This window comes from Serinus canaria, chromosome 7 (genome assembly GCF_022539315.1).
Source record: "Serinus canaria isolate serCan28SL12 chromosome 7, serCan2020, whole genome shotgun sequence".
In the NCBI taxonomy this organism is placed as follows: Eukaryota; Metazoa; Chordata; class Aves; order Passeriformes; family Fringillidae; genus Serinus; species Serinus canaria.
In genome coordinates this window covers 15,839,470-15,856,013 of record NC_066321.1, presented here as the reverse complement: position 1 = coordinate 15,856,013, position 16,544 = coordinate 15,839,470, and the positions used below count along the sequence as shown (strand labels likewise).

At 43.7% G+C, this 16,544-nt stretch overlaps 1 protein-coding gene across 1 annotated transcript in view; it reads right to left on the bottom strand.

Moving 5' to 3' along the window:
* The window catches only part of LOC103814679 (unconventional myosin-X-like), an 89,356-nt gene that overhangs the window by 48,234 nt on the left and 24,578 nt on the right, over positions 1-16,544 (bottom strand). Inside the window, exons 6-15 of the mRNA XM_030241521.2 lie at positions 13,136-13,260; positions 11,827-11,840; positions 11,133-11,217; positions 9,520-9,623; positions 8,050-8,179; positions 7,035-7,153; positions 3,320-3,466; positions 2,512-2,612; positions 593-659; positions 46-138 (exon numbers count right to left, since the gene is read on the bottom strand). Coding sequence (XP_030097381.2) covers positions 46-138; positions 593-659; positions 2,512-2,612; positions 3,320-3,466; positions 7,035-7,153; positions 8,050-8,179; positions 9,520-9,623; positions 11,133-11,217; positions 11,827-11,840; positions 13,136-13,260 — 985 coding nt within the window. The remainder of the gene's footprint in view (positions 1-45; positions 139-592; positions 660-2,511; positions 2,613-3,319; positions 3,467-7,034; positions 7,154-8,049; positions 8,180-9,519; positions 9,624-11,132; positions 11,218-11,826; positions 11,841-13,135; positions 13,261-16,544) is intronic.

Genomic DNA, 16,544 nt, shown 5'->3' with positions numbered 1-16,544 from the left:
GCTAACATACTGATCATTTGCCTGCCAGGTTATTTTCTTACTTACCATATGCTGGCTGTGAAGTTTTTCCAGAAGGGTGTTGTCTGTGCCTTTGGGGAATCGACTCTCTTCATTCACCAAAGCCAGTAGACCTAGTTTCTACAGCCAAACAAGAGACAAGCTTTTACAGTCAGCAAAAGCTTTAACTACACAGCACCAAGCCAAGAACTGGAGATCTGAACACACCATTGAGCAATAACCCTTGAGTTATACCCAGCAAAACTCAAACTGAAAGCAGAATTCTGGACAGTTAATGCATTCAGCAAGCAGATCATAAGTGGAGATTGTTGATAAAAAATTCACATTAAGGTTTTACTTGGATGCTAATCCCTGTCTAAAATTATGAAACCCTTCCTAAGCTTACTCTCAACAATAAGAGACCTGCTTTCTTGAGCCAGAACCATCGGTAGAACAGCTCATACTTTTGCCAGGTCACTATGAGAAGAGGATCTAAGCAACTATCTGCTTTTAAAACCAGGAAATGTTAGGGAAGATCTCAAGACACTCAGCAGTCCCCACTGATCCCTAGAAACTGTCACAGGTAACTGCTTACCTTCTCAATAAGGTCCAGGCACTCTGCATTATCCATCCAGTCAATGGCTTCCCAGTTTATCCCTTCCCTGATAGACAGGAACAAACAGAACAAAGTGGTGAAATGCAAGATCCAACGTCCTGGGGTGTAGAGAGCAGAAGTAACTGAGCCTGGCAGCTGTCCCAGGACTCAAGGTGATTTGCAGGAATTAGGCTTTGCTATGGCTTATGGCTGAGAAGAATAAGGGACAAAATGCACTGCTAACACAAGGAGATGGAAATAAGAGACAGCCTTTCTTATCCATACCAGTGACATAGACTGATGGTTTTCTTATAGTCATTGAGAAAATTTCACATGAATTTTAAGACTGTGCTCTTTCTGGAGTGACAAGCAGCAGCCCACACAGTGGTGATGACGGACAGTTTGCTGAACCACCAATCTGGAAAGCAGGTCTGAAGCACATCTGCCAGAAGACTGAACCACAGTGCACAGGTCCACCAGGAGAAGAGACTGGAGAGAGTTTCCAGGGAGAATTTTGAAGAGGATGACACAGATAAGCTTTGGCCTGTCATGCAGGGAGCCTACAGGGTGGCCCTTTTAGAATAGGAGCTGATGTAGGTACAGTAGTGCAATAATGTGCTTTGAAAATCACCCATGACATTCTGTAAATGCTGAATGTGTTTTTCCCCCTTACCATCTTCTTATACTCCCATAATACAGGACATGTCTCTTTTCAGAATTCAGAGAAGCCTAGAATAACTCTTAAGAACACAAGGAAGACTAGAGGTTATGTGTGAAGCTACTTACTGACATTCTGATACCTCCTCCTTTCAGGTGGAGACCAACATTTTGAATATAGTGGAGCGGTTGCCTTCAAATGCTTCAGCCCAGGCTTCATACTTTAATGTTCAAAGCATCAAGATGAGATGCATGAATCTACTTACTAAGCCTGAGGGAGCAGAGCTTATATGGTGACAGATGAGCTCTAAGTACATTGCCTTAGAATTATTTGATACGTAGTCAATTAAAAAACCTGACTCCAAAAAATCTCATTCCTTCCAAAGTTCAGCCACAGAACTTAAACTTCTATGCAACTGTCAGGATAAAATCATTTGTCATGATGGTACCATTTTTAATGCAAGATTCCTGCAATGGTGGAACTGGCCTGAGAAATGAGCACATAAATAGCCTTGCAATTTTGTAATCTTTAGTATTTAATGAATTGCCTATTCAACCATCTCCCTTTACAAGGCTGCTCTCATTTGCCCTCACTGACCCTATTAAATTCCTTCATTCACAAACATAAAGGCTTCTGTTTCAGAGCAACAACTGAAGTATTTGACTAGCAGCCTTCTCTAGAAGCAGAAATACTCTAGAACATCACAGGTACTTCACAAAATACAATCCAATAGGAAGCCCACAGAAGAGGAGAAAGCTGTGCAGAAGGTCCCAAGCTCAGCCTGATGTAAATCTTGCTGAGGAAAAGAGTCCTTTTCACACTATAGGAATCTCTAGGACAGAAAGAGCTGTCAGATATCTCTAATTGTCTGTCTTTAGGGAATTTCCTTTTTGCACCCCAGGATTCCATCTGCATTACACCACCACTGCCATAGATAAATCATTACCAAAGTCAGTAACACACCCAGTGACCGTATAGTCTAATGAGTTAAAGCCCAGGAACTTTCCATTCAGCTGAGAGACAGAAGGAAATCTGGAGTTTTTGCACACTACAATGGAGAATGATTTTTCCTGGAGACAAGTGACTTATGCTGGCAAAGCACATGGACAATGCTTGACAAGGCACATCTACAGTCAGGGTTGTACTAAGGCCCAGCTGTATCTCCTGCTTCAGTGGTAGGGACTGAGCAGCACAGGAGGAATGATGTCCTCCCTCCTACTACCCATGGAAGCAGTGGGGCCCCACTCCCACTGTTTGTCACCTGTTGTACTCCAGCTGCTCCAAGGAGAAGATGTGTTTGTTGAAATATTCCTGGAGTTTCTCATTTGCATAGTTAATGTTAAACTGCTCAAAACGATTCACCTGCAAGAAACAATTATCAAATTTTACATTCTGGTTCCTGAGCTCTAAAAGAATCTATACCAGAAAAAGGAAAGGTGCCAGGCTTGGAGTAAAGCCAGTGAAAACAGTGTTGTCAGGTGGATATGAGGAGGACAGTCTGGAGAGGTCCACTAGGAGAACAGCTTTTGTAGCCCATGCAAGGTTAATTCAGTAAACCTAATTCATAGTAAAGCATACTAAAGACAATTATGTTTCTCTTCTTGGAAGAAAGAAAGAAATTCCCTAACTGTTAGGTCACAGGGCTTTCTCTTCTGTGAAATATCTGAGCAGTCACTCTGTGACTGTTCAACATACATCCCACATCAGCTGTAGTTAGAAGCATCACATGCAGGATTCTCCACACAATGCAAAACAGATGTAAACAAACAATGTACATGTAGGATTTGGATAGTTGGTTTGCATACAAATAAAAAATTCAGTGTTAGCTATCACAGCAGATCTCCTTAGGGTCTGTATCACAAACCAGACCCTGAACATCAGCCTGTATGAATATGGCTGGCAGAAATGGGCAGCTAAATATATCCTTCTGCTTTCAGGGGGAAGTGGCAGGGTAGAGATTCCAGAATGCCCTATGCTATCCTTACCAGGATGCAAACCCACCAAAGTTTCTTCCAATATGCATCAACATCTCCAAAACCAACCCTCGCCACAAAAAACGAAATCCTGACCTGAAAGTTCTCGAAGCCAAAGATATCCAGGATGCCCACAGACTTAAAGTTTTCCTTGCCTTTGATCTTTGTATTAATCTTGCTAATGAGCCATGAAAAACACTGGGAATAGAGTGCCATAGAGAGGGAGTCCCTGGAGTCAGCTGCCTGTAAATACAGAGAGAAAAAATGAGTCACAAAGAGAACAGAAGGCATAAGGGCCACATGAATCTCTGTGGAACTTCAGGTTCCTCCACTCCTCTTCAGGTTTCTCAGCCTGTGTACTGGCTGTGTATCATGCAGTATTTATTTGTAACATGTTTTCAGATAGCCAGGCCACACACAGACGAGCCATAATCTCTGGGTAACTGCACTTGAGAGGGTGAAGGAAGTAACAAAATCAGTGACATTTTTTGGAACAAGTGCTAGGACAGGGAAGGTGGCAAAATACCTCACAACTAAGCCCACAGGAGTAATCTCTATCACCTGAGCCAACATTTGCAGTGACAGGCAAGGTATCTCGGTTCAGTACTCCTAGCAGAGCTGTCAAATGGGTGTCTGCTCAGTTTTCAAAAAACTGGTAGGACAGGATTTAACAGAATATTCTGTCACCAAGTTACCCTCAAAAATTCCCTTTCCAAAACATTCCTGCAAACAGCCTTATCCTACAGGAATCCAATTAGGCTGGCCAACAGCCAGGACACATGCCCCAGAAGTTCATGGGTTGAAACTTTGCTGAAGCTGACCCAACATCCATTCAGATACCAAAACCAAGTGTCACACATGGAAAAATAACTTAAATTGCAATCACTAACAGGCAGGAGATAAGTGAGTGTAGGTAAGCATGTGGATGAACATCCAAAATCAAACTTCTGGTATCTCAAGCAAAAGCCTACTACCTGATAGCTGCACTATCAGGAATGGGCTGGTTGCATATTTTGATAACACTTGGACAAACAAAAGAGGCACACCTTAAATCCTCCAATTAATAAAGAGACATGAGACAGAACCACAAATTGGGAGTCTGATCATGTGCTGTCCTTCTGTACATACACTGTTTAGAATAGGAAACCAGAGTTTAGGGTTCTGGAAAGACGAGAAGCCCAAAAATAAGGGCCCCTAAAAAGAAGACATGATCTCAGAGGACAGAAAAAGGAGCCAGGAGACAAGACGGCAAAGTTCGTGACTGGAAGAAAGATGCTGGAAGTAGGGAAAGATCCTGGAGATCAGAGACATGGAGATAAATGTCAGGGCATGCCCAAGGACCTTGGCTGGTAGTACCTGAGACTGATAACTGCAACTGCACAATATAAACCCAGACAAGCTTTTGCCCAACCCTCTTGGACAAGCCGCAAACTCCCAACTGAGAAAAGAAGTTGACATCTAGAGAATTCCAGAGAATGTAATGCTGAGGGGTGAGCGAGCCAGTACATGAAATAATCAAGTAGGGTGAAAGCTGCAATCTTGTAATTTCATAAATAAACTGCAGTAAATAGATTACAGGTTGTTTCCCCTGTCTTGCCTGTGATACTAACAGGGCAATTCCTTCAGCAGGCCAGAACAGCAATGACAGATCTTCCGAATGCACCCAAGCCCCCTTCAGTTTTACAGCCCTAAATAACATGAGCTCTTTGCTAGTGGCACAAGCCAGCTGTTTCTGATCCCTTCCAGTGTCTCACAGACTTCTGAGGCCCAGCCTGCCAGATCCTCCTTTTCACCCAACCACATTTCTCCTCCTTTCTCTTCCTACGTACAATTTCCTCTCAGCAGCTCAAAGCTGACACAGAATAACCTCCCTTCTCCACTAAAGAGAACATTCCAAAGCACGGGCACACACGCCTTTTCTGGCTATTTCTTCTCTCCATCAGATGATCTGCCTTATTGGTTGGGACCAAGAATGCCCCCAAGGCCATGCCTCTGTAGTGTATCTGGCTATGCAGTAAGTTGGACACATTTTCCAGGAACAGGACCTCCCCATCCAGCTGTAAGCAAAGTCACTTTCCCCATAATATGGCTCAAATGAGATTCTCAAAGGTGCCTTTCATCCTGCCAGCTTTGCCTGCCTTTAGGCCAGTTCATCCCTTCAGCCCACTGAAACGTCAAAGCTCAGACGGGTAACGAGCCCATTACATAATGAGAAATCCCCAGCAGTGCTACCCCACCACAAGTGGGAATAGGTGGGTGCAGCACTTAGGGCTTAGGCAGGAACAGCCTTTACAGGCCCAGTGTACAGCCCACAGCTAAATGGCAGCAACCACTTGCTATCACAATTTTCTTGTGGCCTTGGTACTTCATTGGGCTCCAAGCAGTAAGTGTGGGGTCCAGTACACACACATGTGAGGAATAGCTATAGCATCAGGGGAAGCTCTGCTCAGGCAGACTCTGTAAATCCTACACCTGCATGCCATTGCTGTGGACTGCATGAAGTGCCTCTGGCATTATCTGTTATCCAACCTCACAGACTGCTAGAGAAAGATGTGGCTTATTTAGAATAGACAGCTGAGAAGAAAACTGTGGTGTCTGATATTGAGGAAATCTACCACAGACTTCAGGCCAAAAAATATTTTTCACACAATTTCACTGCAAAGAAAGGTCACAGACTATGCAGAAAAAGGAGACCATTTCTTAAAGGCAAAGCTTGGTTTGTGATATATTGGCATGTGTGTCTACAGCGAGAAAACAGGCAACTATTCTACCATAATGAGCACTGCTGAGACTTCAGCTTGAACACAGTGCCCAGTTAGGGGTACTCCACTTCTTAAAAGATGTGGGAAAACAGAGACAGAAGACAAAGAGATTTAGAAAATTACTTACAAGGAAGCACTGAAGGAACTGGATTGTTTAGCTTAGAAAAGAGAATACCACATGAAAAACTTCACAGAAGCCAAAGCTTGTAAGGTGGACAGCTGGGATGTCAAAGGTAATCTAAATTATGAGGAAAATCTTTTCAACTCCAGACTCCACTGCAGCTAAAGCAGGATACTTAAAGATGCTGTGAAATTCCTTCCATGGGAAATCTGAAGGAAAGTTAGACAGACATCCATCAGAGAGAGTCTAGTAACTCTGGCTTCTCTGCCAATGTAGGCGTTGGATTGATAACCCTCTGCAGTCTGTGCCAGCGCATGATTTCCATTACAGATGTTCATTTTGCTATAACATGGTGCCTTTTCCATCCTAGTAATAGTAGTCCCAGTCTTCCAGTGTCTTGTGTTTTATTTATGACAGAGCATGCCCTATCTGTGCATGCCCTAAAACACCAAGAGTGCCCTCAAGTGATCAGCAACACCACAAGAGCTCCATATCAGTTTATTCAGTACTCCTTTGTGGTTGTATGGATCCAGAAAGAAGCTGCTATGGGGTAACAGCCCAACATCTGCCAGATGTTTTGTGAGAACTGTATGCCAGCTTTTGCTTTCCAGTAAACACAGTGCAACCTGGAAGTTCTGCAGGTTAAAGCACGTACACATGCAATTACCACAAAGCATCTAATGCACCTTCTGCATGACACAAGTATTACCAGCTCCTGGTGAGTGAAGGTGACTTAAAACCAGTATTGTGCAGGTGAACTCCCCTGTAAAGCCTGAAAAGCAGAGTCAACACTGGGACCTGAGCTACCAATAAGGGCAAAATACCTGAGAAACAGGAGGTCCTAGGCTGGAATGGGTGACAGAGAGGAAGACTCAGGGCCTGGAAATGCAGAAGTGGCAGAAGTGGAAGCATACACTAGGACACTTACCTGCTCCACAGTGAGAGGGGAGCTGATCTCTTCCCCACGCAGAATCATGGACCTCTGGGTCAGCACTTCAGAAAGCTGAAAGGCATCTAAGCCCAGGAGGTCACTGGCAACATTCAGCACTAAAAGGAAGACACAGGTTTTTCTCCTGCATGGATCTCCATCACTCAGAGGGACATTTTTACAGCGTGGTGAGAAAATCCCAGGGACTTCTACAAAACAGGTGACTAAAACCCAGCACAAAACACACTCCCTCTTACTTCATTCTCTTGGGCATACCCAAAGCTGTAGGCTCCCATACCCAGTCTGAGGCTCATATACCCATTATAGAGCACAGTCAGGTACTCATGTAAGTCAGCCTTCCTGCTGACAACAGGAAGAGCAAAACCTCTTACAAAAAACATATCTCCTCAGTGAATTCCTGACTCCAAAAACATGCAAGACTCAGCACCAGCAAAACACTGCATGAAAAGAGATGTTTTTGTAAAAGCACAATACTGCAGTCTGAGCACGGGATTGCTAAACTTGGGTGTTAAGAAAAGAGGCAATTAATTTAAGACTTGAAACCCTTGTAATACATTTTTATTGCTTCTGTCTGTTTTGGGACTTGCTTTGCAGACCAACTCAGATTAAATAATTTTAACAGAGTGCACACTAGCAACTGGTTCAAATGAAGATGGGGGAAAGTCTCTTAACAGAGCACTTTTATCTCAAACTCCTTCCTGATCCTATTTCTTCCATCTCTTTCAATTCAAAAGAGAAGCTGTGAGGCTGTGGACTCAGTCTGAGAATACTGAGGAGCACAAATGGATCACAGGGCCACGGACCAACTAAATCCCACTGGCACCTGGGAGCCATGCATCCTGTGGCAATGCTTCTGTAGAGTTCAACTACAGGGAACCCACTGGTGAAGGTACTATAGACCAGCATAACAGAGGGAGAAAGGAAAAGGGAGAGGGCTTTATTGGGCACTTTATGGGGCTTTGCATGTCTACCAAGGTCCTAGGGTCCTACTTACCTGCTTTTGTTGTAACCTGGGCCCCACCAGCCGTCATGAATTCAACATTTCCCAAGTGAAGTGTGCCAGAAAGAAGTTTGAAGATGTCTCTGATTTCTTCAGTGCTGAAGTCCACCACCTTCATGGCAGTCTGTGCAAAACCAAACAGCTGATGTTAGCTGTATGCACGGCCAGGTACAATGCAACCACTGGAGACAGGTCCAGTGTGTGTAAGATGTAAAACTCAGAATTATAATCACCATGAATACAAATGAAATGGGATGGCACAGCACCTCTCTGAGCTATACATTTGTCAATGATCTTTACTGTCTCCCATTCTCTCTTACATTTACTCTATTGCCACCTAAGACAGGTGGCATTGTCCCCATCCTCAGGTTGCCCTTTGCTGCCACCACTGACAGTCTGTCACAAGAAAGAGAATGTTTGTGCCTGTGTGAGGAAATCCTACCCTGAACACTGGCAGCACAGGTTACAGATGTTACTGGATGGCTTCCACATTCTCACTTATTTTCTTCTCTGAAGGATGGATCCATATAAGATACTTAATTTACTCTGATCCACATAACCCCCTTAATTCATTCTTAGTATAGTAGATTTATGCAGCGAGATTTAAAACCAGGCTTTCAGCATTAACTGTTAGATGGATGGAAAGAGATTATCAGATAATGAGGAAGTATGGCACATTCCCTCCTAATGCCTGCATGTGAGCCAGGGTTTTTGGGGCATAAATTGACTTTGAGAGGTGGGACCTAGTCTTCATGCATGCACCCTGTCAGTGGGAGACTCTGGGCTTCTAGTTCCCTTCTTTCCTCCAGCATCTCTTCAGCTGAAGAATAAATGCCATATTGCCATTGGAAATTCTGCTGTACAGGTGCTTCCCTCCCTTAAGTCACACCTAACCAGGAGGTACTGAAATGCTAAGCTGACTCTACTCATCTTGCCTGCCCGGTTTCACTTACATTATTAAAGCCTCCAGGCCAACAAGTGCTATCAAATAAAACATGAATTTGCACATTAATCCTGCTAATCCCTTAACCTCTGCTAAACAGGTGTCTGTTAAATCTCTGTAATATTTCAGAATAGGTGATTTGCCGAGGTGATATAACTTCACTGGAATACTTCTGGAGAACAGTACCTTCAGACCAAACTCTTCCCCTTCTAATGGTCAGTCTGAGGTTCCCTAAATCAGGCTATCTAGGAGGCTCCCATGAACCATTATGGGGTGGGGTTCTACTCCCCCAAATTTTCTGTCATTCTAAATTATTACTCATATTGACTGTTTCCCAAATTCCCCCATTTCTGTACACTAAAGCCACTTTTTGAGTCTTGTTTTAGCTAAGTTTTGGACTTGTTGAACACCAAATTTTGGCTTAGGGCAAATCAATTCTGCCTGTGAGATCTAGACCCTGCAGCAAGTTTAGTCCACGAGACTGTGCCCAAAAGTTCAGGAGGAGTTAGGACTGGACTCACCATGACCTTACTGAACATCTCTACATCATTCAGGTTCTCATCAGTCACACAGCCAGACTGGTTCAAGTAGCGATAAGTCTCTGGCTCACACAGGGAGAGGCTCTCTGCAACAGGAGAAAAAGAGGCAGGGGAGAGACAACCAGTTTTTAGTTCACAGAAGAGGAGGGTGTGCTGTAAGAAAGCTTGCAGATGGTATGCAAAATAATTTAGAACAGTCAAATCCCAAGCTGCAGAGTCTCTGAAGAATATCTCAATACTGAATTGACTCAAGAAAAAAACTTTTAATTCTAGCTCCAAAAGTGTACAGAAAAATAGTCTTAACTGTATACATATGGTAATGACCTCTAAATTAGATATCATCACTTGACACAGAGTTCAGAGAGTCACAGTCAGATTTCTGAAGACATTTCGGTGCTGAGCAGCAGTTAAAAACTGAGCAGAGTTCACAAAACTAAATGTAAAACCAGAATTAGGGCTCTGTATATTTGCTGTGCAACCACATCTTAAACACTGTCTGCAGATCTGATCCCCCATTTTGAAAAGAACATAGGAGAATTAAACCATCAATGGAGAAAGGAGGCAAGGATGATCAAGAGCCGAAACCATATTACAGACAGGGACTGAAGCAGCCTGGGACACCAGCTTGGAGAAGTAGATGGGAAGGAATAACAGAGATCTGCTGAAGAAAAGAATCTGTTTTGTATGTTTTCCCTAAGCAATTGATAATAACCATGATCCCCACTATTTTCCTTATGATCCCCCACTATTTTCCTTTGCTTTAGATTGATCTCTGAATTGACCTAAGTAGCCATTCCTGCACGTAACCCCCTAAAACTGAAATCCTACTCCCTTCTACTCTGTCAGGCCCAAATCTTCCATCTGATTATCTTAACACACAGAAACCAAAAGCATAAAGAAATTCCCCAGGTCCTCAAAACCAGAGTACAACTGTAACATGTTCCTGCTTGCCTATGTGACCTCTCCAGAAACACCATCAGTGCTCAGCAGTGCCTGGGACAGACACACACAAAAGTTGTTAGGGGGAATGCTGCACTACAAAGAGGATTTGTCCACAGGCTGCAGATGACACTTTCTCTGTGTGCAGTTTTTCAGACCCACCTCTCTTCTCCAAGTACAGAGCTATAAACCCTTTGTTCAGACAAAAGACATGTTTTGTGTAGTACTCTAGTACCTCCACTACATTGCTGGTCTCTGTAATTCTTCTCTCTACTATTACCTAGACTGAAGATTTATTCTAAAAATACATCTATCAGTCCATCCTTTGAACTCCTTGAACAGCTCCCACCAGCAACTGAATCAAGACTCTTTACCCTTCCTATGCCTCTATCCAGTTCCATCACCTCATCACTTTGCACATACTTTTTTCTTCAGCAGAGAATGCCTGAAGTCTTCTCTCATAAGGAATTTTTGTCATCCTCAGCCTCTTTCTCTTAAATCTCCTTTCTGTTTCCCACAAAATCACCATATGGCTGGCCTTCAGGAAGAAGCTACACATCAAGTACATGAACTATCCATGCTCTAACTGACTTATACCTGCTTCACATGTTGGACTGGAAACAGGACAAGAGACATATCCCAGAAAATGAAATTACCTTTCTGCTCCCCGCTCACACCAGCTAGCAGAGCATAAAAGATGTGGTAATTCCGCTCCCCGGGGTTCTGATGTACCACCCTGTTCTGAAACAAAGAACACAAGAGTAGCCAGCAGAAAAAGATCAGACCTGTGGTTTGCAAAGGCCAAGAGAGGACCAGGATACAGGTAAATCTCCAGGGCCAATGCACAAGAGGGGTTTCTTGCTATTTAATGATGCCTAAGTAAATTCTACATCAAGATCTTTGTGGCTGTGCAACTGAGCATCCACATTACCAAACTGAACTTTGTCAGTTCTGGCCCTGCTCCTCAGTGAATTCCTGACTCCAAAGTAAACTACATCCAGTCAGAGATGCCTGCATTTGGAGTTGTACCCCATGTGCTTCTCTGTGGAGCTGCGTTTCCAGGTACTTCTCTCTCCATTTCTCCTTGGTAAACAGTTCTTTCTAGGAGCCTCTTTGTAATGCACAGAGTTTATCAAAGATGGGAGAACAGGCTGTGATAGACCCAGCCTGTATCTATCACACAGAGGCTCCTCTGCCTCTTCCTCAGCTGGGACAGTTGCAGTAGTAACAGCTCAGGAGCTGATGTCTACACACTGCAGTGCAGACAGCCTCGTCCAGGAGGTGATCTGGCACCGCCACACCTTCTCTGAGGAGAGGGCTCACCCTGCACTCTGTGGAGGTGATACCTACCTTTTCCAATAAATCTGAATAGCATGTCAAGGAAAAAACATCCAAGTGACAGAAGCACAGATTTCTTGATGATAGGCACAAAATCTTCTAGACACATTGGGATGAACCCTGCAACCAGCAACAAACAATGAAATAACTGACACTTAGGAAATCAGGTAAAGAGTGGTTCTAAACATCATCTTAGATCATCCTCTCTATTCGCTGTCCAAGGAGGTAAGATGTGCCAAAGAGATATTTAAAAGGGCAGGGCCAGGTAGAGCATAGATAACCTAACAAAAGATGAGCCACATTAGGGACACCTAGAAGGATTAGAGGCCACTCTTATCTGAAAGCCTGCATTGCTCACAGCAAGTCTTGCATCAGTTCTCCTTGCTCCTGCCGGAGACCACTATCTTAAATCTCCTGACAGCACAAAGAGCAGAGGCCAAACAATCCAAGCCTGTCATTTACAACAGCAGTAAATTCATCTGGCTGCTACTCCAGAGCCAATTGGTGTGGTTTGCAGTCAGCAGCAGCTTTGAACATACATCAGGAAATGTAGCCAGGGCAGCTTTACCTCCCTCATGGAGACAAAAGATATGTCAAAGCCTTTGGGAGAGGGGTACCTGGCCATACAGGGAAGAAAGTCATGGCTCAACACAGTTTGACTATGTCCAATCTTCACTGTCCTTCTTGTCCCTGGAACAGGCTCCCCACAGAGGTGGTCATGTCACCAAGCTGGTCAGAGTACAAGGACCATCTGGACAGTGTTCATAAGTCCTATGATTTCATTTTAGGTAGTCTTGAGAGCAGCAGGGAGTTGGACTTAGTGATTCTTACGGGTCCTTCCCAACTTGAAATTTTTGTGATTCTATGACTAGGGTTCCAAGGTCCACTGAAGATGACAGCCCAAAACAGGGACTCATAATTCTCTTCTGCACCCAAATATTGTGCAGAATATATTCATTCTTACTTTGGTCTCACTTTTCTCAATCACGAATTCATTGGCAGAGCTAAGATAAGTGAACAATTTTATGTGGAGCAAACAGGATGTAATCAACCTAGGGCATCCTCCCAGGTAGAAAATTCCAGGGTTTTAAGTATCAAGTGTTGAGATTAACAAAGTGAAAAGTCAAACTATGCCCCTACCAAATGCAGTAGTGAGACAAAAGGTTCCCAGAGTTAGGTGATGCAGAGCCACAAAACAAACACTTATTCCCTGTTTAAGGTGCAATTTTGCCCACAGCTATAAATTGACTTTGAAGAACTTTGATGAGGAATTTCCTGACCTACACCGAGCTCCTTCTCCTCTTTGCTCAGAAAAGGATACAATCAGTTACTCGGCCTCCCTGGATGTGCCCATGTTGAGAGAAGTGCAGCTGGATGAACTTGCCAAAGCGGCTGGAGTTGTTGTTATAAACTGTCTTGGCATTTCCAAAGGCCTCCAGAATGGGGCTGTAGAAACAAGGCAATGAAGATATGATTAGTGATGGGACACCATTAAAACAAAGTGTCTGCCCAGTCTTTTGACATTTGCATGCTGAGTTCTGCCACGAGAGATTTATTTGTTACAGCACCAGCCTGGACAAGCGGGAAGAGCTCAAGGGAAAGGAAGGATGGCAAGAGCAATTTAACAGGCTGCTAGATAAATTTTAAACCTTTGGGATTGCAGTTAATTAAATCAGTCCCCAGTCAGTATGGGCAGCTGGTGCTCACACTGCCAAGGGCATTCCCCAGAAGTGTGGCTTGAGGAAATGAAAGGTGGCAAGAGCCAGCCGGGCTGTGTCCTCAACACAGCACATCCCATGAATGCAAGTGTACTTTTTCAAGGATTTTCAGAAGCACCAAACATATCTGGCAAACACTCTGTAGCTTTAAACCACATATTTCTATATTCATTCTACCTTTTTTCCTTCTGCCTTTGATAAACCATCTCTTAAAATCACAGGCAAACATCCTCAAATTAACAAGCAGTAATAAAACAGTTTGTTTGGTACTTAAATTTGATACTGGAACACACAAACCCTTGTTGCCTAAATCTTGCTTAGGCTGATATAAGCTACATGGTTTCCAAGTAGAGGGACTATATACACACTACAGATTTGGAAATTGCATTTTAAGAGAGTATCATCATCCACTTCAGGTCAAAAAAAAAAAAAAAAGGGCAAAAAAAATCTATCACCAAACATCAGACCAGCCATAAATTGAAGAATTTTGTCTGCTGTTCACCTTCCCATCTTCAGGAAAAAACAGTTAAAATGCTTGGTACTTGCTTCACAGAACAGTACAAGGGAAAAGCCTAAACCACATAAACTGACATACAGAATCCAGGATTAAAATATTCATTTCTGCAATTAGGGCAATTCTAAAATAATCTGAAGGGTTGACAAGCAAGGAATCACAAAAATGCTACAGGAACAGTCTGTATGTTTCCATGACTGATTTTAAAACATCCATAGTTTTAAACAAAAATTATTGCTGTTATTACCCTGAGAAATCCTGGCTTTTAAACATCTCCACAGATCTATTGTGCAGTCCCACTGGAGATATGGGATTATTCACAAGTTTGTAAATACAGCATAAAAAATAACCCCAACTAGAGATACCCTAGAGTTTGCAGAAGGCTTCAGACCCTGCAAGTGTTAGCTAAGGGAGAGCTGTGCTTAAGGAAATAGTCAACAACCTTCGGGAAAATCCAGGCAGTATTTTTCCAACATCTCTTGAAACAATTGCTTTCAAGTAACGAGGATAGAAATAAAAATTCCTCTCTTATAACACACTACAACCATTGAAATGCCAATCAGAGAACTCTGGGTGCACAGATCAGGAAAGTTCTTTGCCATGGAGAATTTGAACTCCATGACCCTTACCTCTGAAACAAGTATGCAAATAAGGACATTGCACAGAAATATCCACACCACTGCCATGAATCAACAAAATTAACAGGCACAAACAGGAAAAGGGAGAACAAGGTTATGTTATATGACCACCACAGATGCAGTGAGAGTGCAGGAGCCAGCCAGCCAGCCAATCTTTGTGGCTCCAAATCATGTTGAATTATATAAGAAAAGCACAAGGAAATATCTTTATAGTTCAGTTTGGCAATGGGCTCACACACATGAGTGCAAAGTCTTTCAGGCTTAGGGGGGGAAATGAGCAGGAGGGTGTCTGAGCAGTTGCAAGGCAGAGGATGGGGTGAGCTGGTTCAGCCAGGAATGAGGGCAGGGGGCCTGGGCTGAGCAAATGGGCTGTGCCAGTAGCACATCACAGTGTGGCACCTGAGGCAGAAGGGCACTGCAGGGAGGAGCAGCACATCAGGAAGGTGATGCTGGCTGCTCACTGGATGTGGGCAGGATGCATCCAAAATAATGGGAACCAGTTTCAGCAGGGCACCAGAAAAGGAAGTCTGGAGTTCAGAAAGACTGCACCATATGCAGCTCAGGATTCAGATGCAGAGTTGAAGACAAAAAGATGTGAAGATTTGGGGGGTGAATAGCAGGAAAAGTGGTTATGCTGTCAGCAGTGGCACCCAACATGCAGAAGGGAGCTTCAGAGTGAAGCAAGCAAGAAAAAAAGCTGAAAGTTAGCAGAATTTTTAATGAACTGATGGATATTTTCAAGAAAAAAAAGAGACAAAATCAACAGTGTCAAAGGAGTTCTGAAAGCCTGATTTGTGAGAAATACACCAAGCACAGAAGTTCCAACACAAGCAAATTATAGAAAGCTGATGAACACTTTGTTTGCAATGCTGTATGAAACTGAGAAAGAATCCAACATTGCTCCTTGATATGTGCTGGGCTGCAAGCATGAAGATCCACCTTCAGTGAACCTGAGGAGGGCCAATGTCAGAGCAAGTGCAGCTGAACTCCAAACACATAAGGCAGGGTCCACAGGAGAGGCAGCAGCTTCTGGGTCTGGGCCAGGCCTTCAGCTTCTTGTCTTCAGAGAAAAGGTGACAGATCAGATTCTCTTGCATTCCCATTGCAGTAGTTCATGTAGCACTAGAGATGTTCGTGGAACAGGTTGTGATCTCTCACTTCACTCCAGCTCTCAGCTGTGGCATCCTACAGACTCAGGGATCACCTACCCAGCATCATAAGCTCTCTGACCACTGTCAAGTTATCACTTCACTGCTAAGAGTGCTTGAGCCTTCTAAGCTGCTTGCCTTAAAGCAGATTTTGCAGATCTTGAGTCCTGACTGTACTGCTCTTCAGAGCTTTTTCCAATTTGCCTCCATGCCTGCTAAGACCTGCACACCTGCAAAGGATAAATCATCCAACAACAGTCTCTGGAACACCAGGTCCAAGGGCAGCAGCCCTTCTGCTCAAGGCTGCTCTGCTTTATAAGGACCTAAAACCCACAGTGCTCTCACAGCTGCCTCCTCTGGAGGTTTCTGCAACTATCATAGGCTCCATCTGGGACTAATCTGCAGCCTCAGCCTTGACAGTACCAAAGTGCAGGACTACCAGCAAAGCCCTTCAGCCACAGGCAAGACAGTCTGGGAAATTTTAATGTAATTTGTTTAATATAATTCAGGTATGAAGGAAAACAAGGACACAAACAACAAAACAGATGTATCTTTCCTGCCTCTGCCCCAGGCTTACCTGATGTCAAACACACACTGTCCTCCATTTCTTAGCCTCAGCTTTCTTTTATACCTCAGGTTGCACTCACTCCCTCAAAATTTCCCCAGCATCACAGCACAGGAGCCTGGGGTCACCCTGCTTCTCTCTGTCTTT